The 22284-nt window shown below is 39.5% G+C and overlaps 1 protein-coding gene across 1 annotated transcript in view; it reads right to left on the bottom strand.

Annotated features, from left to right (window-relative positions):
• Positions 1–22161, bottom strand: part of TNFRSF8 (TNF receptor superfamily member 8) — a 33732-nt gene extending 11571 nt beyond the window's left edge. Inside the window, exons 1-3 of the mRNA XM_075172526.1 lie at positions 22076–22161; positions 15255–15326; positions 9584–9793 (exon numbers count right to left, since the gene is read on the bottom strand). Coding sequence (XP_075028627.1) covers positions 9584–9655 — 72 coding nt within the window. The 5' untranslated portion in view covers positions 9656–9793; positions 15255–15326; positions 22076–22161. The remainder of the gene's footprint in view (positions 1–9583; positions 9794–15254; positions 15327–22075) is intronic.
• Positions 22162–22284: the final 123 nt, after the last annotated feature.

Raw genomic sequence — 22284 nt, 5'->3', positions numbered from 1 at the left:
AAGTGATGGTAGTTGCAGATGGTAAGGAAAAGCCTACAGCTTTTTGAAAGTTCAAGGATCCCCAAAGCAACTAAATTAGTGTTGCCCGTATGCTTAAGCAAAGATTGTAATATTCAGTGTATTTAGCAATAATTCAATATGTATCTTCACTCGGCAGGCTCTTTTATCTGAAGGTCCTTTAAACATAGGAATGGAATACTGTAGCCCAACCTGTGTATCCAGCATTTCAGCGCTCAGAAACCAACTCCTTGTTAGCTGCCCTACAAAAATGTTTTTCAGCCAATGCTCCAAACACCCTTTGAAACCTAGCTGCAGGATTACTAAGATCACTAAGAAAAGCTTGTCTATTAGTCTGCATCTCCTTTAGAAATCTTGTAGCAGTTAGCAAATAAAAAAACGGCTAAAAATCGCTGTCCTGAAATGATCCCATATTAATTTGAGATAAGGATTAAGAATCCCTAACATTTCCAGATTTCCAGCTCTGTGTGCACTGGAATAAGAGGTGGTGTCATAGTCAGCATAATCTAAATCTAGCTAGATTGGCTGTAATCCACAAAGATAATTATTCTTTGCAGCAAACAAGTCTTTCTGTTCAGTTATTTATGCAGTCATAATGCTTGAATTTAGTGACCCAAAGATGTGTTTATTATAAACCAATAAACTGTTTTACTTATCATTTAGGGACAAATCCTACACTGAGAATGAGAGGTTTTTGCCTTGAAAAGAATGCTGCAAATACTCACACAATGAAGCCCTTATTCAAATAACTAATCCCACTTCTATTGTGAGTGAAGGTTTTCCGGAACAACCTTTGGTTTGACTACATAACTGATATTTTTTTAGTTAAAAAACCCCACACAATAGTTCTAATATTACCTTAGAAAATTAGACTCAGCTATGACTTGTATCAAGAAGCATATAATAAGACTTCATTTTTGTTTGGCAGGGCCACTACATGCTTTGGGAAATTACAGCGCTACAAGTTTTCTGAGAAAATCTGATTTTTGAATTTGGCATCTCCCTTAATAATCCCCTAAAAATGTTGTTATCTGAATTTCATTTTCAGTATTTGCTAGAAAGTATAAATGGCAAATTTTTGTAAAGACTCAATCAGCAGATTCCCCAGAGATTTTCCCACATGATAATGGTAGAGCAGTTAAATATTTCAGAAAACCTACGTCTCACTTTCTGCAGATGAATTTCCCATTGGCCTTTGAAAGAATACCTACTGTCTCCTACTGCCTTTGTATGCAGTGCAGAATCTTACTACCTAACTAATTTCACAGCCGTATTCTCCTGTTTAATGTGCTGTTCTTTTCACAGCAGGACCATGGAACACAGAAGTTATTTAACTTGCCTGAGGTTACATCAGAAAGCAGTAACTTTCAGTCAAGGAGGAAATTAACAAAAGGACAAGAAATAGAAACATATTGAAACATTAAATTTCATCGAGCTCCAGTAATAGAACTGAGAAATCCTGCCTGACACATTTCTGCACTAACCACTGGGCCACACAGCCTCCCTACAAAGCATTTTTTCTAGCTTATTGTATAGAGGAAATAGCAGATGTCTGCTTGCTCAGCCTGACTCAAATCAAGTTTACAAATGTGCACCCTATATTTTTCTTTTCTGAAAAGGAAGCCCTGGCCTGTAGGAAAAGGAAGTGGAATCTCCTTGCATCTGCGTGGAGAAGAACCCTGGTTAGCCAGCCACTCTGAGACTAAATTGAATAACAGGAAATGAGACAACGAGACCAGTCACTAGACAAAGGGTCATTGAGGAGTTACTTCAGCGATATGAAGTGAATTAACTAGTTTTATAAAGAAAATTTAAGAAACAGCAGTATCCTGGCTTTAGCTAAGTCATCCTGGATTAGTTTCTCTGTAAGAGCTATGGGAAGTCACCACAAAAACCTGATCTTCTCTTCCTGGTTCTCCAGGGCAACCAACTCTGGCTGCAAATGATGTTAAATTTTAAATTAGGGTGGGAACAAGATTCTTGAACGATTTATGCAGGACATAAGCTTACAGCTTATTTAATTGTCTCTTTTGGGGTTTAAATAAAGGAATAGTGTCTGTGTAAAAGTGTGAGGGAAGGGCTGCTTTTTAAAAAGTTACCTTGTCTAAAATATTGAAATCAGGAGTTTAGGATTAGATTCTGCTCTTAGTTACAGAAATGCAAATTCTGATTATGAATTTGACCTGATGCTAGTGCTGTGATAAATTACTGCATGAACTATGCATACATACTACACAAATTATGAAAATATACATACGAAAGAGAGTACTCAACGTTTTTTTTTCCTTTCCACAAGAGGGCAGCTATATACTACAGCCACCTACAAAATACCTGACATCCGCAGCTTCACAACAAATGCTGCTTACAAGTATCCAGTTACGAGCACAGCTTTGTAGCCACCTTTACTGTTCACTGAGCCAAGCCCAAGGTGCTCCGCTGTAAAAAGAAATCATTTTAACAAATCATGACACGATTTCTATAGCTGAGAAACCACCTTCTGAAGACCCCACCACTTCTAATACCTGCAAAATGTCTTGAAGAGTTGCCATCTGTTCAGTAGAGGTTTTTCATGAGTATGAAACTTATTACAGATCCTTTCAGATAAATAATGTACATATCAATGCTCAGCATCAGTCATCATCTCCCCATTCTTGTAATTTTTTTCCCTTTAAATCCTAAAGTTTTTTGATTCCTAATGTGACCTGTAACAGCAATGCAATGATGAAAAGTTCTGCTCTTAAATTAAGCAGAAAAGTTGTCCCTTTGTAGACAGCATACTTTAAGGTAAGGACCTAAGTATAAACCAAGCCTCCATACCTCTAGCACTTCAGGCTTAAAAGCTCAAAATAAATTACATAAGCAAAACTGGCAGTGTGGAAAGGCAAGTGTCACTAAAAATTATATGGGCTCTGCTGCTTAACTTATGCAAGGTGTTTTGTAAGCTAAATTTCAAGTTTTCATGCATCTGGAATAAAAAAATCTTGCACTAAGAACCCACCAAAAGTTCCATGAGTTTTTGGGGGAGTAAAACAAATGGGTGCCTAAAAGCAAAGAACATGCCTTGAAGAAATGGCAGAGGTGAAGGGCCAAGGTCTCAAAATGTTTTAAGTCTTCCATAAAATGATGGTGCCAAATCATTTTCTGCAGAGGTTTGATTAGGCTACTTTTGGGAAAAGGGTGAAGGAAAGTCAGCCATACAAGGATAATGTAATTTTCATTTTTCTGTCTCTGTGTAATGAATATCAGGGTAATAAGTAAACTAAACCAAAAGATAACGAACCAAAGATATGAAATGAAAAGGGAACAAAAATGTGCATTATTAGTGGGTAGCAATAGGCCTGAACTGAGGTAATTTACCCACTCAACGACTGAATGTGAATTACCCCAGTTTCACCACCTGTAACTACTCTTCCCACATGTAAAATACCACCTCTGACATCTCATTTACAATTAGGGAAATTACGGTGCAAATTTGCAATAAAATATTGGCTTGTTTGATCTTTCATTTTGATGAGCTCAGTATTTCTAATTAGGAAGAGATCACTGGAAACTATTTACCAAGAAACACAGGGAATTCTAGATTTCGTATTTTCCAGTCCCACTCCCTTCATGACTCAATGCTTCTGGAAAGATACCTTATGCATTTTCTTGATTTGACCATCATCTTCGATCCCTGTGTGCAAGAAGACTCCAAGCGATATGACTGACGCATTTGGTTTTTTTTGTTCCTCGGCTGTTGGCTACTCCTTTTTAACAGCAGAAATCTAGACATCAACCATCAAATCCATCCAAATTTGTAGGGACTGCAAAATACTTAATGTGTATTTGTTTTGCTGTTCTTGGACAGAATGACAGCTGGGTGCTGGAGTTACGAAACATTTTAATGCTGATTAACCGATACTGTTAAAAAGTGAAAAATATTTCAGTGGCTTGGCCAAAAAAAGCATTAGATTTCCACAGAATTATGGAAGCAACATATGTGCATAACTTCTCCGAAATTAAGGCCGTTGAACCGACATGTCTATTTTCAATAGCAACTTAACATTTCCATATAGTGGTAAGCCTACTACAAACTGCAGCTGGAACACAAACTGGATTTCTAATCCTCATCTGGTAAATATCAAAATGACTTGGGTGAACTCCTGTTGTCTGAGTAGCCCAGTACTGAGCTTGGACCTCCAGGCTCAACTCTGTATAAAGCCACAGCAACGTGACAGTGAGGCCACCACAAGGCTGAGGGCAAGAAAAGGTCCTGTAGCTTAATGTTCAAGGTTGGTGGTTCCGTTCCTGGCTCTGTCATTGCTCAGCCTTAGATGTGTGACTTTGAAGTCCTCGCTGTACTGGGTCCAACATCTATCTACAATTATGGGTATTTTTGTGTTGGTAGCACCAGGGAACCCCAGATAGGCTCTGTAAGGGCATACAGGACGTACTGTCCCTCCAGTCCCACTGGGTCCTCAACTTTAGGTTTGCTTGCTTTTACCAAATCTTGTCCAAACTGTTGCCGGTGGTGCTGTAAACACTTCTTATCCTGCCAACATTCACAGTTCAATTGCTAAGGGGAGGACAACTGCTACTAGGATAGGTCAGTCTGCTACAGCAGAACTTACAGCTTACATTCTCCCTAGCTTTTTCAGTTTCCACTCAAAAACTTGGGTAAGCAGTTTGTTCAGGAGGACATCGCATGCTGTTTGTAACCAAAACAGGCAGGGGAAAAGCTAACTGTCTTCTAACGCTGTGGCTACAAAGGAATCTGGTGACAGCACAGAATGATCCTGTTTAGATGAGGGAAATTCTGAGAAAAATTCCCACTAACAGTGGCAGCATCGATCTACCCAGCACAAATACGTACTGGTTTGAGCTGCGTAGACCTGTTTTGAGCTGCATTACCAACGGCTGCAACTGTGGGAGCCTGCTATGTACTGGGTTTCTGGTATTGTGACTGAGATAATGGTAGCCAACAGTGGAAACTTTTAAAGAAAATGTCCCTCTTGTCAAGCCTTAATCAGAACAGGTATCACCTAAAAGAATGGAGAGAATCACAAGGGCAATGAGGAGAAAAGGGGAAAATTCATGTAAAAAGTGGTACTTTATCATATGAGGGCTCAAGAACGCCACAGCAGGAAGGAAAAGCATATGCGCGCTTACTGCTCTTATTGCCAACAAAAATCTCAGCATTAAGACATTTCTAATATATTTCTGGTTGTGAGCACTTGGACAAAACCAAGCATTATAAAATATTCAATAAGATACATAAGGTTTAACTACAAAATAGTGAAAGCCTTCTGCCTTGGACCACTATCCCATTTGTTAGAATGAAGTCAAAGAATCCTTTTTTAATACGTTCCAGGATGACAGTGGCAATTTAACCCTGTCTCAGAAAAAAAAAGGAACTTAATTACTTTGACTCAGGACTGTGTGAATATCACTAATAAAACTCATTTTTTCAGACCAAAACCAGTTTATTTAAATTAGGACTCTCTGTTAGGTAGAAGCTGAAGGTTAAGGTTTGACTTAGCAGGTCCTAGTTGCTCATAAATAGCTCTTGAAATGAAAGGGAGTGATAAAGCAAAGGAGACAGAAAAAAGTTTCAGCCCCACATTACAAAACCTCAACACTATCACCTTCTTACAAAAAAGCATCAGCTGTGAGTGTTGGGGTGGGGTGGGAGGTTCACCTGCTTGATTCCATGGCGCCTGTGTGTAGAGGCCCACAAAAAAGAAAGTGATAAGAAATTCTCCGCTTACAGTGTTGGCTATTTCTCCTGGCTCCAGTATGCTTACAGAAATTGTCAATTAGCCAGTAAGAGAAGATTCACTTCATTTTTGCCCCTTACTAGTTATTTTGTAGGGAAGAATTTATGTGTAAGAACTTTCACTTCTGCCCATTCCCTCCTCTTCTTCCTGGAGTGCCTAGAAACACTGAAGAGCGTGGTATAATCCATACTCAGCAGCAACTAGCATGTGGCTTTGCTTCATCAAGGAAATCTCCAATAAGTTTTACAGAACAAACTCTCCCCATTTCTGCAAGGAACAGAACGAAATGCAGTAACCTCAAAATCCTGTTTAATTAATATTCAAAGTATTTTTCTCTTTCAGCTTTTGACTCTCCTTCCTCCTTATCCACTCTTGTCTGAATCTCAAGACAGAAACAGAACTCAGGTTCTGCCAGGGAAATTCAAAATTCTAGCACAATTTCACTTTTTAAGGCATCATTTCCCAGTGTTTCCTGAAGAAAAGAGAAGGAGATTATGTACATTTCCCTGTCCCCTCTCCAAAGATAACCCAGTCTCAATGAAGAAATACCAATTTTATCCCAATGCCATATAGTATTGTCAGTTAGTACTTACAGTTCTGTTCGTTAATATGTATTATAAAAAAACCTTTAAAATTCAAGGAAGATCACAAAAGTATTGGTGGGTAGGGGCAAGGAATCCAGCTGTGGAGGACAGTAGGTCTTTGTCCTTCCCACTGATTTTGAGGAAACTGAATGGCTGGGTCTGTACCAAGAATGGATTAGCAAAGTGGGAATATGTATCTATGGCAGCTATGCTAATCCTGTGGCTCTTTGCCATCCAAGGGCGCAATCCCACTTCCCCTCTCTTGCCTGTACCCACATTTTCTTTCCCCTCTAACTCCTTGATTGTTTAAGACAGAGCAACTGTGTTTCCAGAGGACCAATCAGTTCTAGGAGTTCATTTGACTGAAAATTCTGCTTTCTGAATTTGTGAAGTTGGTTTTCAGGGGGTTACTGCACTGAAACAACTCACCCTGTGGCTGCACAGTCACTTGCACTAAATTCAATGCAAGAAAGTTGGTGGCATTGCGCAGCCAGGAGCAGGGCCTCCCTTTGTGTGACAGCTCTCTGCTGACAGGCACAGCTGTAACGGGAAGCCTCGCCGACATTATTTCTGCATCTGTGTACTATACCAGGATTGATTCGATCTGGATTGGACATGAGGACACAATGCAGAGTTAATGCTGCTTTATGCCAGCTCTAGAGGAACGGGTAAATATTTAAACTAAGAAGAAGGTAAGCTGGTGTAGTAAACCATCGCCAGTGTAGCGGAAAGCCTGCCACTACAAAGTTAATTTGTCCACATTTTTTGAATAAATTTGAACAAGCCATGAGTCTATATCAGACTAGTAATTTGTGTCTGGTTTTGCTCTAATACGAGGAGTTCTTAAATTGGATTCAGTGTACTGTTCAACTGGAGGGAGACAGAGACTGAATTTCACTAATCTTTTCCTGCATGCGCTTCAAGGTTTTTGATTTAGTAGGAGCTGGAATACATCTTGTGAAAGAAAAGACCACAATTCATATCCTGTTTGGACTGCTCTGGAACAGGATGGCCAGGGATCCCTTGGCTTACTGCTTTCATTGGCCTATCAGGCGAACTACTTTTTTCTTTTTTTAAAGCGTTGCAGATCAAGGCCCAATTAAATAAAGCAAACATATTTGATACAAAGCATTTGGGTTTTTCAGTGCTTGCTTTTGAGAATTTGTTGTAGAAAATACGCTTTTTTTTGTAGCTCTTCTCACTTTCCCACAAACACCTTTGCTATTCCAATTTAAATAGTGTAAAGATAGTGCTGAATTCAGTGGGCTACTCTGCAATTCAGTCAGGACAAGGTTTGACTCATTTATTTATGGTCTTTTGAGCTCATAGAGAAAAAGTGATGGTGAGGCAGAGTAAGAAATCAGCTTGCTACAAATGAGCTGTTAGTCAGGAAGAAAGCATATTACGGTAAAAAAAATCTTCTACCAGCATTGGCTATTCTAGAACTGACTAATACTGTAGCAAAACAGTTGACTCCCTTTCAAGCTTCTATCCAAATTCTGACAGTACAAAAGACACTGATAATCTAAGACTTCAAGTAGTCAAGCTTCATCTGCTTGATAGTAAAGACATTATTAACAAGTGAGAGTTAACCGAATATTAAAAGAAACAAAACACAAACTGTGGACTCAAGTGAGGTGGAATATGGTTTAAAATATGACCAATAAGCTGTGACTCGCTCACATTAAACAGCATCACTTGTACTCCAGTAGCAGTAAAAGCAATTGTTGCTGTGATAGAGGCAATACGGAAAGACAGTGAAAAGCCAGTTACTTATCCCAGCAAGATCTACATATTTATTGCAGGTAACTGATGATTTTGCAGTGAGTCTGAGTGTTGACAATGAGTATCAGAAAACCCAAATTTTCTCTCTGCCCCTTTCATTTTGTGAACAAAACACCAAAAGTGATGTCAGATAGCAAAAATGCATTCTTTTTTTCTATTGCCTTTCTCCTAAAGCAGTTTGCATTCAGCAGACCAGACAAGCTTATCTGAATGCTCTCCTAAGTATTCCTCAAGTGAGTAAGGACTACAGATTCCAGTGAAAGAACAGTGATCCTTCTACATTTCAGGAAGGAGACAGGGGCAGGACAGATAACCACGGCAAAGTAGAGCAAACTTGTAATGTGGGAGGGGAATTTACAACTAAAGACACTAGGGCAAACTCCTACTCTTACCAAAAGAGCCAGAAGGGTCTTTTTCAAATGTCTATGAAGAGGATGCAGGACTTGGTTATTTTCAAAGATCTAATCGGAGCCAGTTTCTTGTAAAAAACTCTCCTGACAGCCCAAGTGATGTGCTGTATCATTCAGTGACAATGTACAGACAGGTGTCTTAGGCTAATATATGCTCGTATTTCCACTGCAAGGGAAAACGGCCAATTTTAAGATCCAACACAGTGTGCAATTACTCGCCTACTTGACTTTACCTGTGCAAAGAGCCTCTGTGACTGACCTTTTTTTTCTTTAATGTGTGTGCGTAAGTGTCAGCCAGGGAAATTACCTGGATTTATGCCAGGTGCTGAGGGCTCGCTGCCACGTGATCCACTAGGGAGGAGGGGAGCAAACCCACAAGACACGATACGATCTGTGCAGGGAGCTAGCTTGCATCTACAGCATCAGCTGAGTGCAACTAGTGGGCTATGTCTATTTTAAGTCAATTTGATGCAGAAATAATAGCCCATTCATGAGGAAGTCAGTGTCAGAGGGGTGGGCGGTTGTAAAAAGGAAGGTATGTTGTTTTGTTTGCCTTTTCACCTTTCAATTTGCCAGCCCTGACTCACATCAGCAGCGTGAGCAGAAGCCCTCTAAACTGAGCTCTGCAAGGAATGTGCCTGCCACAGAGCACCTGGCCATCCAGGCAAAAATAAAAGCCACTCGCCCAAACAAATGAGAACAGTCCCCCACTCCTATCAAATCTTTCCTCATTCCCTAGCTGTGATGTGACTGAAGGTGCAGTAACGCTAGGAATGCCAACAAAAAGACATAGATTATAGCTCATATCCCCTGCTCCTGCCTGCAAAGTTCCCAGAGAGGGCAAAGTCTCCTGGCTGCTCTGCTTTATACCTTTATCACCCCGTGTTGCAAAACGCCTGTTTCTGTGGACGCCCACTACTTGGCAACCCAGCCTACGGGCAGGATAGCCCTGCAGCCCAGGGTGCCCCCAGACCTCTCCAGGCTCCTCCATCCTGAGGGGCTGCAGGATCCTGGTGCCACTCTAACTTACCTGCGGGGCTGTCTGGATATCCTGGAGAAGCAGGAGGATCCACAGTCCTAGTGCCAGGCTGCAGGCAGCCATCTGCAGTGGTGTTAAACCTCCCTAGCTCCCAGCATCGCAGGTTAGACAGCCAGGTTGCTCCTCCTGGAGGTTGAGATCCTCCCAGGGTCCAGCCCAGTCTTGCTTCGTGTCTGTTCATTCAGTCTAGAGCCATTCCAGCTGTTCAAGAGAAGCAGAAGACAGGCTTTGAGACTCAAGCAAGCTAAGAAAACATTTTAGAAGGAAGGCGGGGGGGGAGGAGGGGGGGCCTGCTCAAAAAAGAAAAGTAAAAAAAGAACAAAAAAAAACCGCGTCAATCGGTAGTCCCGGAGCTGTCGGGTTTCTGCGAGTCAGTTGCATGCATCAAGGTTGTCACCCGAGGTACACGGCTGGCTGTGCAGAAACGCAGGCTCCTGAGTCATCTAGGCTGCCCTCAGAGAGCACTTCACCACCCCAAAGCCTTGGCCAGGCACAAGTCCAAGCCCTGCCCCGTCCATTCACCACGCTCTCAAGAGCTGCAACCAAGCCTCAAGAGAGTTCCCAGCAAGAAACACTCGTTTTTTCAGTACAGTCATTTTACTTCTGTTTGGATGAGTGTGTGAGAACTCACAACCAACCAGGGTGACTCCACAAAGGTTTAGGCTTTACACACTGCCATTTAAACACCAGCATACTGCAGACCACCCTCTTGAGAATCCTTCTCTTTCCTCCAATCCCACTTGAAATCAACTCCTGTTGCTGACAATCATCCCTTGGACTGCTACTCGTCATTTCACTCACTTTCATTTGTTACTCTGGATAACGTTTTTTGGCTCTAGTGCCTGGAAAGATTTCAGTTGGTTTAAGGTGTCATGAAGCTTTCTTATCTGCCCTAAAAGTGTTGTCAAAAGTAAAAATTAGTCACTACAAAGACGGGCAGATTGCCTTGAAAACCTCTCTGAGGTGCTCAGGAATATAATGAGAATTTGAATTCTCACACCCATGGTTTTTTGCTTCTCACCCTTATCAGCAAAAAGAAAAAGAAAAACAAAAGAAATTAAAAAAGATTGAAAGTCAGATAATTGATTATCTTATTAAAGACCCACAGCTACCTCACTGCCATCACAACAGAGTACCAGGGACCCTGGGATGATGTAAATATCTTCTTTAACTCACAGCTGTAACTCTTTTCTTTTTAACTAACTGCCTCTATTTCTTTTTCCAGAATACCATCTTGTAAAAACCAGGCATTTTCAGAACATTGCATACTGTGTATTTGACACATAAATCTAACCTCCTTTCTTCACTCTGTCAGGTTACTTCTCAGCTTCTAAGCTCTCTCAGCTATAAAAGCTGATTGTGGTAGGTATGCCTTTAAGGTCTAGAGACAACTAAGTATTTGAACATCCAAATATTACATTCTTGTTTTTCCTAATTAAATAATGGGCTAGAAAATGTCTTAATCTTGTGTAATAATATGCCATAATAATTAGGCAATTGTCCCAATTTATAAGTGCGGTTTCAAATGACATAGTAGTCAGGGCAATTAGTGAGCTCTGTTTGTCTTTTTTTTTCTTCCCCCCCCATCTAAGCTTTTCTAGCAAAAGAACAGGAACCAACATAAGACACAGTCTGGAAAGTATTAGCCTCTGTAAGTTATACTGCTGAGGTCAATGTATCTGATACAAAAACTAAGTATCTGAGTTCAAAAAATCATGTGTGGAAGACTTTCCCAGGACTGGCAACAGGGAGAGTTTTCTGGCCTGTTTTCCAGAAAAAATAAGACTGAAATGAGCATACTGAGCATTTTGTATATATACGTATGTCAGTTCATTTTTAATCCATGGTGTCAATAATTTTTTACCCCATTGGGTAACTTCAATCAAATTTGGCTGAGGATGCAATGACATTAAGTTTTACAAAGTTTCATGGAAGGAGATGGCTTGGATAAAGAGGGAAGATTCTAGTAACACTCTCACTGAGGGAAAGGCTGCAGTGGGAGACGGGTGTTCCTCAGAAGGAAGAATCCATCTCACACGTCCAAAGTGAAACCAGGCTTCCCAGGTGCCATCCTTCTTAGAACTTCTTATTCTTAAATTCATTCTTGATTGAACTAGATATTTAAAAGGATGGGAAGTGGAAAGTGCTTACTGTTGCTGCTGGCTTTTCGGAAAGGCTATTACATCACACAATGCTGTTACAAGTCTGTAATAAAAGCAACAGCAATGAAAAGGGTGAAGAGGTTGTGTTTAATAGGAATGTTCCAACCTGCCTGCATTTTTAACTGCATGCATTAATTTCAGACTGTGTGTTTTGATTTCAAATACAATGAAAGGGGCTTTCCAGAAGAAGCCCTATCAGTAACTGGAAGAAGTACCTCCATTTTATAACAAACCCACGCTACTGTTCTCTAAACGTTGCCTGTATTTCCTAGAAAATAATCCTCTATGTTAATAGGAAAAAAAAAAATAAAGCAGAACAAATAGAAGCAAACAAACAACCCCCTTTTCTCTATTCTTCCATCAGAGGACAATGTCTATCAGAAAAAAAAGGGGAAAGACCCTATGAGCATGCTACTATTATTTATAACATTTATTTGATTACACGCATCTGTCTCCAACATTTGAATCTCCTTTTGTTTTAGGTGCTAAAGGTAGCAATGCCCAAAGACAAGGTTGCTTGGCATTTTCTATTTTAACTAATTCAGTTAATGCCAAGCTTAGCTAATGCTTAAGTAATTTTTACACCAGGTATCTGATCTCTGCTGATCATCTGTGTGTGTTGCGTGGAGTTGAGATGGAGGGGATCAGAGAAGGTCCTGTAAGTCAGCGGTTATTCAAATGTCGCTTGATACCTGGAGTAAAAGAACGCAGAGACCCAGCTAAGGCATGAGGGAAAATCTCTTTAACACGTGGCCAAGACATTCCTTCAGCATTGTCTATTCATTGTGCTGCTAACAGTGACAGCCTAGTAAAAAAAGTAGTAATAGATTACCGTAGAAGTAGTATTGTTACACACACACTCAAGCAAAAGTACTCATGACATTTTCTAATTTTGAAGTGGCTGATTTCAGTCTCACATTGTATTTTTAGCATGGTTCCTTGTGGTTTTTAATATGTATGTTCAGTTAATATACATCTAGCTCTATCGGTAAAAAAAACACTGAGAGAAGTTTCATCTCTAAATATCTGTCAAACAGGTAAATGAGACCACTGAATTTAAAAGGATACATATTAAAATAACCTTGTCTAAAATCTGTATTTCAGCATCTTGTCAGTGTTGCTGTTTAGAGCATTGCAGTATGCTGATGAAAAAATCACTAAACTCTTGCTACTTAGCTAGATGAAGCAACACCTGACCCTAAAACTGCACTAGGAGTCTCAGCAGTACCAAAGGCAGTGCTCGTTGGGATACATGCTACAAACTATAGGCGGTACAAATAAAAGGTGGAATTCTTAACAAATTCGAAAGAAAAATGAAAGCACTTACTGTCATAAAAAACAAAGAAACTCATCGTTAAAGGAAGAAACACAAGTAGTCACCAAGAATTACTTTCTTAACAGCTCTCTTGATCTATTTATGCATTTTAGCCACTGGAGAGCTCTCTTCCTGGGGATCTTGGAAAGTGACACTGTGATTACAACACGCAAGGAGAGCATTCAGGATCACAGTGATTTTAGGCATTGTAAGTGAAGTCAACATACTAAACTTCTCTGGAAATCTTTCAGTAGCCCAAAAAGGACAGATGGGAGGGAGGGCAACACTGGTGCAATGTGATCTCACTGAGAAACATCACTTAGTGAGCAAGCAACCAGAGTTTGAAGTAGCTGTAGCTGACAAAGTATTTGAACTTGTCTGAACATGTAAAAAGAAATAAATTCTCATTTATGTCAAGTATGCCACAGATTGGGAAAATTCTGTCCCTCTATGCCACTCTGGTACTGATACTTATTTTCTGGCACATACAACTGCTCTTATTCTTAGTATTAAATATTTGTCAATCCATTTAATTATGTCCCATCAATCAAACCACTCTGCAGTATGTTAAATACATTGCAGGTGCTCTTGATAACACGATCTGCAGAGCTATACTGATTTAGCAATTTATCTTGGTATATTTGTCCACTGTCATCAACAATGAAGATGGTATAAAGCTCTTGTTGCATATTTGTTGAAACGTACCAATGGCTTAAAACAAGAGTTCCCAGCAGGAAAAAAAATGGTTATAATGAGCTGGGGTCATAATAAAATCCCAATACATAGGGGAAATGCCAAGTCATTTCAGTAACTGTAGTTTCAGTAGATGGACATTTTCACAGGATGTTTCTGTTCTCTAGTAAAAATAATAGAAAAAGAAATCAGCTTCCTTGCTTTATGTAAAGTTTCATACATACGCAAACCAGCAATCTAAAATAAAAGAACAGACTAGTTCTTGTTTGTTTGCAATCGGGACTTTTGTCTCAATCAGCTGTGCTCTTGCTGAGCACGGAAAATTTCTTGGCAATTAATGAACAACCAACGGAAGAAGATGCATCCTGGTCTGTTCCCAAGCAATGATAAGGTTACTTTTTTTTTTTTTAAATTACAGAATATAACGTCAAAAAGTACTTATGTGAAACAGCCAACTCCTGACTGGGAAGGTCAGAAATGCTGTCAACAGTAATTGTTTCTGCTGACTCTGAGCCACATTGCTGTTGGAAGAGTTCTCCAGACAGCAGAGAACCTAGATGTACTGGGAAAAAAGAATCTTCTCAGCTGATATTATTCTTACCGCAAGAAGTCTTGCTTCAGCCAAGATCTATAAATCCACACACACAAAGCCCACTGACTCCATTCATGTTCCCTAGTTTTCATTCCAATTACTTCCACCCGAACATATCCTCAGTTTAAATTGTACGATATACGGCATGTGACACACTGACCTTCCAGAAGCAGCAAAGTCACTCTTAGTATTGTTATGCTTAAAAAGTCAAATTTTCTGGAAGTGTAACCATGCATTTCTGCTACCAGGGATTTGGATTCAGTGTTTATATGCAAAACAAGATATGATGATATGTCTATCATTTTATTAACTTTGGGTCGTCATTCAGAACTTCGACTGAAACAAAAATTTAAGCAGCTAAAAATGTGTCAGACTGATCATGTTAATAATAATGATAACATGGCTTAATTTTCAATTAGATTTCTTTTACAGACGTCATTTATATAAAGTTGATACAGATAACAAAATCTTATAACTCTGTTTTTGCTATCTCAACTAATATTACTATCTTATATAGAGTGATAAAATTACTAATGTAACAAAAAAAAGAATCTGTATAAAATGTCTTTTTTTCTGGTGCATAGTAGCTTCAAAACTGAAGTGCATTTTGAGTCAGACTGAAAAACGAGAAGAGCTGACAGAGAACTCGGTGCTCTCAGGAAAGACTTGGCTTCCATGAAAGAAACCAAAACCGTATCACAGAATTACTATGCCCACAGGCTGGCTGAGAGAGAGAGACGACCTTAGAAGAAAGATCACATCATGTCTGTACTTTCAGTAATTCTGACTACAGCTTCTGAAAGAGCAGTAGATTTACATGTTGTCATTCTCCATACAGAAAGCTCTTGACAAAGATGTTATTATTTGAATGTCATTTGTATTATGCTCTTTCTCCCATACCTTGCTAGAAATGGAGAGGCTTAAGGGTGAATCTTCCATGGTCCAGACAGGATAGCCACTTGATCATTATAGCTGTAAAGAAAATGGTGGGTAATAAAGGTTGGGCAGGTAATATCATGTGAAGGCTGAGGCCTTTTAAAGATCCTTCATTCCCTTTCTTCACACTTCCCTAGCACTGGTTTAATTTAAAGCAAAAGTCTTCTCTTCTGCTCATTTGCTGGAGTAATCATACTGTAAATCTAAATGACCCATAACAGCATTATTTGTTTTGGGCCCCGCTCCCCACCCCCAGCCTTTGCACTGGTACTGATATAAATTAATCCACGAGCACTAGCTTTGACTTTAGCTCGGTCTTGCCTCATGTCAAAGTCTTTGTCTGGAGTTCTATAAAGCTCATGGTTTCCCCTACCGAACCAGAAAGTGCAGGAAGGCTTCTATACAGCCATCAGTTACATGAAAGGACTGGTAAAAGGCAAGAAACTAAGTACATACCTGCCTTTAGCTAGCAAGTTTCTAAACATACAGTATGTCCACACAGAGAGCTAATAGGCAGAAGCCAGTTTGCAGTAAATTCACACCTTTTTTATTTCATAGTAATTCCCGCCCATGTAGAAAGTCTACTCGAAATAGTTACAGTCAAAGAAGCATGTTCAAGGTTTACATTATTTGATTTTGACTGCATAGTTATTCTTCGCGAGTCTGGTGTTGAGCTTTATCTGGCACTTAAAAGATCTTGTTTTTCAGCTACTTACAAGCCAGTCAAACTCATAAGCGTTAGAGCAGAACGTTATCAAGGCAGACATTTGCCTCAGTCTGAATTCTTGAATTCCCCTACTACAAGGTAACTCTTGTATCAGAAATGGGCCTTTTGAGAAGCCATGAAAGTCTGCCAAAAACTGACCAACGTAAAGCCTCATAAAAATCCAAACCTCGCACAAACTTGATGGTGAATGCATTTGATTTTCAGCAGGGAGATCTCTACTAAATTCATTCTCTCTAAGCATTCTCAAGGCACTCACAGCTCCCAAAGTTGCCTGTTGTGCAGTATCTTCACATTACTGAATTCCCACATGGAGTTTCAGAAGGAAAACCAGACTTTCTCTATAGCAGTTTCTCCTCATCAGCTGTTCCTCATATGACCAGGAACTGGCACTGCGAAGAGGAAGACTAGCTCCTTTGCCTTCAAGGAGACCTTCAAAGTGAAGTTTTGACATTTCAATGATAGCATTTATTAAATTTTGAGTATCAGAATTAGCATTTTTAATGGTGTTCTTGTACTCCAGTCTAGGTGTCAATTATTTGAGATTCGTTAAAACTAAAACCTAACCCATCAGATCCAGTTTTCACCTACAGTTTTTGGAAGATGCTGTTCAACCGTGAACAGAATCAAACCAGAAAATATACTCAGGCACTCAAGAATTCCAGCCTGTAAACTCTTGGCAGAAGATGCTAGAGAAAGCTTCAGTGAAAGGTACTATGAAGGGAGAGATTCAAGCAGAGGACAGAACCAAAGGGAGAGGTAAAAGAAGCTTTTGCAGAGCCTTGTCATTACACAGAAGATCTACTTTCAGATATTTTGTATGTGTGAACTGACAGACAGGTCTTTTGTAGCCAGGTTCAGTTATTTCAGCAAAGCATTTAACCCATGAAGTTCATCTGTAAGTCAGTAAACAGTTCCCAAGTAAACAAGCTGTTTCAGGATGAAACACTACTCTGTCACTTACTGGAAATTATTTATGATCTTACCGCACTCCCTACATTAACTACTTTTTTTTTTTTTTTTACACTTTGGGAATAAATACACTCTTTTAGAAGATTACTGGAATTATGAGCATTTCCCTTCCTTCTAATAACAAGAAATTCTGCTCACATTTACACAAATAGAAATCCAAACAAACTCCAGCAAATTCACGGAATAACTCTGGATCTCTATTACTGGAAAGTCGAAGAATCTTACTAAGTTCAAAATAATACGGAGATATGCCTGAGTTTTCCTTGTTAACTACCCTTTGTGCAAATATTTTACATTTATTCACTGATACGCAATTATTAATGTTATTGTTGCAATTGACATGTGCTCTACGTATATGCCTGGGAAGTAAAACAAGGAAATTGAAAAAGCACCAGGAGTTCCAATTCTATACAAAATCGAAAATAAAAATGTGTGGGGAAGACTGGCCATGTGGTTAAAACACAGGAGTGGGAGTCATTAGTTCCCAGTACTGTCACAGACTTTTTAGGTAACTCATATCCTTTCGTACTCTGGTTCTCCTCATCTAACAGCTGAGAGCTATAAAGCTTATCTATTATCAGAAGCAAGATGAGCTTTCCTTTGCTCACGCAAACAAAAGAAAGTTGGGAAATATTAAATAGTTTTTGTGAAAGAAACAAATGGGAAGATTTTCAGGAAACATAGTTTTTTTCAAAGAGTGTAAAACTTTTTTCTATGACTATAGCTGAGCACCTCAACTCGGACAGTTCAGGGTCTTATTTTCCTCTTCCTAGCAGTATGCTTTTGCTCTGCAGAAACCAGTGGAATACACCAGCTGAAGCAGAAAACGAAGTCCTTACATTTGGCCTGCCATTACCCAGGAAACTGGTGAAATTGAGGTTTTTAACTCCGAAGAGAAGGGGCAAAATTTCTCTTGTGTTTTCAGATTTGACACACTCTGAAAACAAAGTCTTCTGGGCTTTGAAAACATAAGTTCCAAAGAGATGAAAGCCCCAAAAATCAAAGTTTGCAAATCATTCAAAAAGCAAGCTCATGCCCCATGCAGATGTTTCACCTGAGGGTTCTAGAGGCAGTCATTCCTTGACATGCTGATAACTAAACAGAATGAATAAATCAGCACCACATTCATTCAAGACTCTTGATATTAATTCTTACAATGTACTGACAGCAAGAAACACCTGATCCTGAGACATCACCAAAACTGTCTTACAATAATCCTAGAGGAAGCAAACAGACAAAACGCTGATGGCAGTCTAACACTGTTACTGAGAAGCAAATGGAGCTATGTTTTAAAGGCTGAACTACACTTCTCTGTTAAAACCAATCAGAAACGCATTATTTACTGTGCCTAATTTGTTTAATTAAGCAAAGCTGGATTTCCCAGCTTATGAATCAGTGATATATACGTGCAACACAGTCAGAAAGGGGAACTAAACCACCAGCTTTACCATCAAAGCATCAGGCAGTCATCACCCATGCCAAAAGAGAACTAACACAACTGGGCACACACACTGGAGCCAGCCATTAACGGAAGACACAGCTGCACAGACTAAGCCAGCATGTTCCAAGTGCTATGAACAGAAGAAAAAAAAAAAAATCCAGGTCAAGTCAAGAATGCTGCGCTTCTCTTTGGCTATTCCAACTTCTAGTGGTATCAAAGTGTGAGCAACATAGTAGCTTCCAATTTTGCCAAATATTCTCCCAGTAAATTCTTCCACTGTAATCACACACATCAGTCACACATCAGAGTGAAGGATCCCTGCCTTCTCCCTGAGGGATTTTATGCCCCATTGCAGAAGACAGTTGGGAATAGACTGCCACCTCTCTGTGGGCATATTTGAGTTTCTCTCTTCCCACCCCTAGCTGATCAAGATAAAAAAAATTTCATCTTAAAACCATTACAACAAACATCTCCTGGTCCCTAATGTAATGGCAACACAAGTGAAGCCAAGCTTAAGCAGATCCTTCCTCACCAACTGTTGCAGAGAATTCTTTCTCTGGGAATTGCTGTGCATCTCAGGCATTAGGGGGACGTATCTCCCTAAATCTTGGCCACAGGCCATGCAGCAGCATGACCACCTCCAGGAACAGAAGACAAACTATCCCAGAGCGCTGTGCCTGCACAACAAAGTTCAGTATTTGTATTATTTTGTGGCTAAGGACATAGCCCTGGAGATACTGGTAAACTATGGGGAACCCTTCCTTACCACACCATTTTGAACCCCAGATCTGCAAACATCTCCCTCCACCCCACATCTTACATTCCTACTTTCCTCTCCACAGTCCCAGTATTTCATGCCCTCTGCCTCCTCCCAACACACCTCTCACCAGTCTGGCTTCCTACTGTGTATTCCCACAGTTTCACCTCTGCTTAGCCTCCTCTCCAAAACCCCCCAGCCTCAAAACGCTCCTGTTTTCCTAATCCACAATCCCGACATCCCATGCACACTACCCCCACCCTCTGTTTTCCCCTGAAAGTGCAGATTCCAACACTGGCTCCATCACAGCTCAGGTTGCTGTAGAGTCCACGGTCCGAGCACAGAAGCTGCTTTAACACTGGATGAAATGCAATTTTTCAACCACTAAATAGATGTATTCCTTTACAATGTACCCCGAGGTGACATCTCAGTCACCCTCCTTCATGAAAGGGTGTATTATCTTGGATTGCATGACACTTACTGTAGGACAAAGCCACTGCGCAAAACCTTGTTATTACACTATAACTCATTAATGTATCCACACCCAAACTACTCCTCACAGCACATGGTTCAAAGGCATCTCGTGCAGGCCTGTTACTTATCATTACTCAAGGCTGGATAAAACTTCCTTTGCCCATCTTTTGGATTAAGATTTTGTCTCATATTCAGTACCAAAAATAAAAAAAGATTTGTTCTCATAAAGCATGACCTCGCTTTCTAGAAATGACTTTTCTGTTGTTATTCCTTGCATTACTGCTGTTCAAATTAAACTAACTAGGATTTGTAACTTCGACATCTTGAATACAATCAGCAAACACATTGCTTGGCACATAGCCTCACAGAGCTCAGCAGAGTGATTGTGAGAAAACAGACGAAACGGGTACACACGTTTACCTCAGCTGTAGGTCACGTGAAATTAGAGCAAGCATTTTTTTGGTAACTCTACCTTGCAGTGAGATTACGATCAGAAGCTTGACTATACATGAATCACCTTACTAGTGGATGAGGCCTCCATACACATCCATGGCCAGGTGTCCTCATTAAAAAAATATGGATTTACTCACTTTCAGATCTCCTGTCTCTCTTCCAGAGAAACAGCGCAGCTAGAAACAAAGGGTTCTAGATTAAATTCTGGATCATGTATCAACAGTATTAACCACGCTCCAGTTGCAAAATCTTTGATAATTTCAATTATGAATGGAAAGAGAAGACCAAGTTGGCCAGCAGAAAGATCTGTTTCTGTATACCACCAACTACAAACAGGCATGGGCACCACTCAGAGTAGAGATTTCAAAACATACCGTCTGCTTAAGCCCTGCTGGAAAGCCACTGGTTAGATTCCCTATGCAAAAAGGATGATGATATAAGCTTATTTTGCACTGATACGGAGACATAACTATAAAAACATCATAGAACTATCAGGTCATTCTCTAAGTTTACAGGCAAATCAGATTTTCCTGTAAAATACGATTTTTTTACAGGAAAAAAATCCTGTAAGAGATTTTTTGTATCTGAAAGAGTGTTGAAAGGGTACACTGAAAGAGTAATAAACAAAACCAGAGAGGTTCCACAAGCAGGTAGCATCTTCAGACTGTTTCAGCTTGCAAATGAGGGCAGGATCAAGCAGGCCAGAACCAACATACAAAGAGACAAATTGAGGTTAACTTGGGTAAGCAGGTGCAGTGTCACTGACTTCTTTCACCTTTTTCTGGTGGAGGAAGAGAGTCATAATCACACTTTCAATACTTTCACAAGTGTAAATATTGAATGTATTCCTAGCTATCAAGAGAGATTTTGAGTTCAACATTGGTTCTGTCCTGCATTTACCATGTCACAGACAGATCTGTGAGACAGATCTCACATAAATTACTTAATCTTAGAATGCTTCATTTTCTCTGTTTATAAAGTGGAGCAGGCTTGCTGTAATTTGTTTCAGGATAAATTAAAGAGAGGTTTATGACTTCTAATGTTTTGGGGTGAAGGCAAGGTAGTAAAAATCTTGAATTTGCCCTATTCAGTATAACATTTGGCAGCTAGTGTTTTATATTCACTGGATTAATTTCTTTTAAAATTAGTATTTTCAATAATGGAAATAATGTGACCAATTCCATTCACTTTACCCTACATATGCACAACCCAAAGCTAAACTGATCAGTCATGCTTTTCATTTTCCACTCTAAGTCTCACATTAAGATTTCATAAATTTGCAACATTCCTCTCCTTGCTTAAAAAGTCTATTCATACATTTGATTTATAAATAATGTATTTGATACATAAATAACAGCGAATGCCAAGAAGCTGGAAATATCACTGGTGTAAACACAATTCCTTCTGTCAAGTTAGCTCCCATAAATAAATTTGATCCAAAGTTTCTTGAATGCAATTGCTAGTAAGAATTCTGTAAGTTATTCTTTAAGAAATCTTTAAGACAGGAATTTCTGTTTCAGGCTTATTCAAGGTAAAATAAAACATCAATTCTATTGTTTTTAGACAAGGAAAGTAAGATCAGTCTATAAAGTTCAAACAAATCACACTATATAATATATTTTGGTTTGGTACAATTTAAAAACTCCAAAATGTTTTTTGGTTTATCTCCAAAAAATTTGGAAAAGCAGACGCAAGCATAATATGCAAACATTTTAAGGCATTATCTAGCTTTTTGATGAATAAAACCTCGTTTTACTTTAACATGTTTTCTACTCTGATGTAATGCACCCTGTAGCTACAGACCTTGCACTGAAAATAAACTGCTTTTTTTTTGTTTTAACTAAATTATTGAGTAACTCAAGTTTATGGCACTAGCAAATTATGTGTCACATTTCAAACGTTTGGAAATGAACATATTTGTATGCATTCCACTGAACCAGGCCATTCATAGGCCAATTCCTCACCCTGGCATTCAGAGTTAACATACACTTCTGGTTTACTTAGATGAGGTGGCAGATGAATTCTGTTGCTACGGCTGTCCTAGTGGTAACAGTACTAGTTAGTCATCCTGTACACATCACTTTATCCAACCCTAGGTGGGAAAGCTCATGCATCTGCTTAGAAGTAGCTGCAAAAGGCAAAAAAGAAAAATGAAAAAACATATATGAGAGTT

Source organism: Calonectris borealis, chromosome 23 (assembly GCF_964195595.1).
Source record: "Calonectris borealis chromosome 23, bCalBor7.hap1.2, whole genome shotgun sequence".
NCBI lineage: Eukaryota > Metazoa > Chordata > Aves > Procellariiformes > Procellariidae > Calonectris > Calonectris borealis.
Note: the sequence above shows the minus strand (reverse complement) of the source record. Positions and strands in the feature narration are given on the sequence as shown.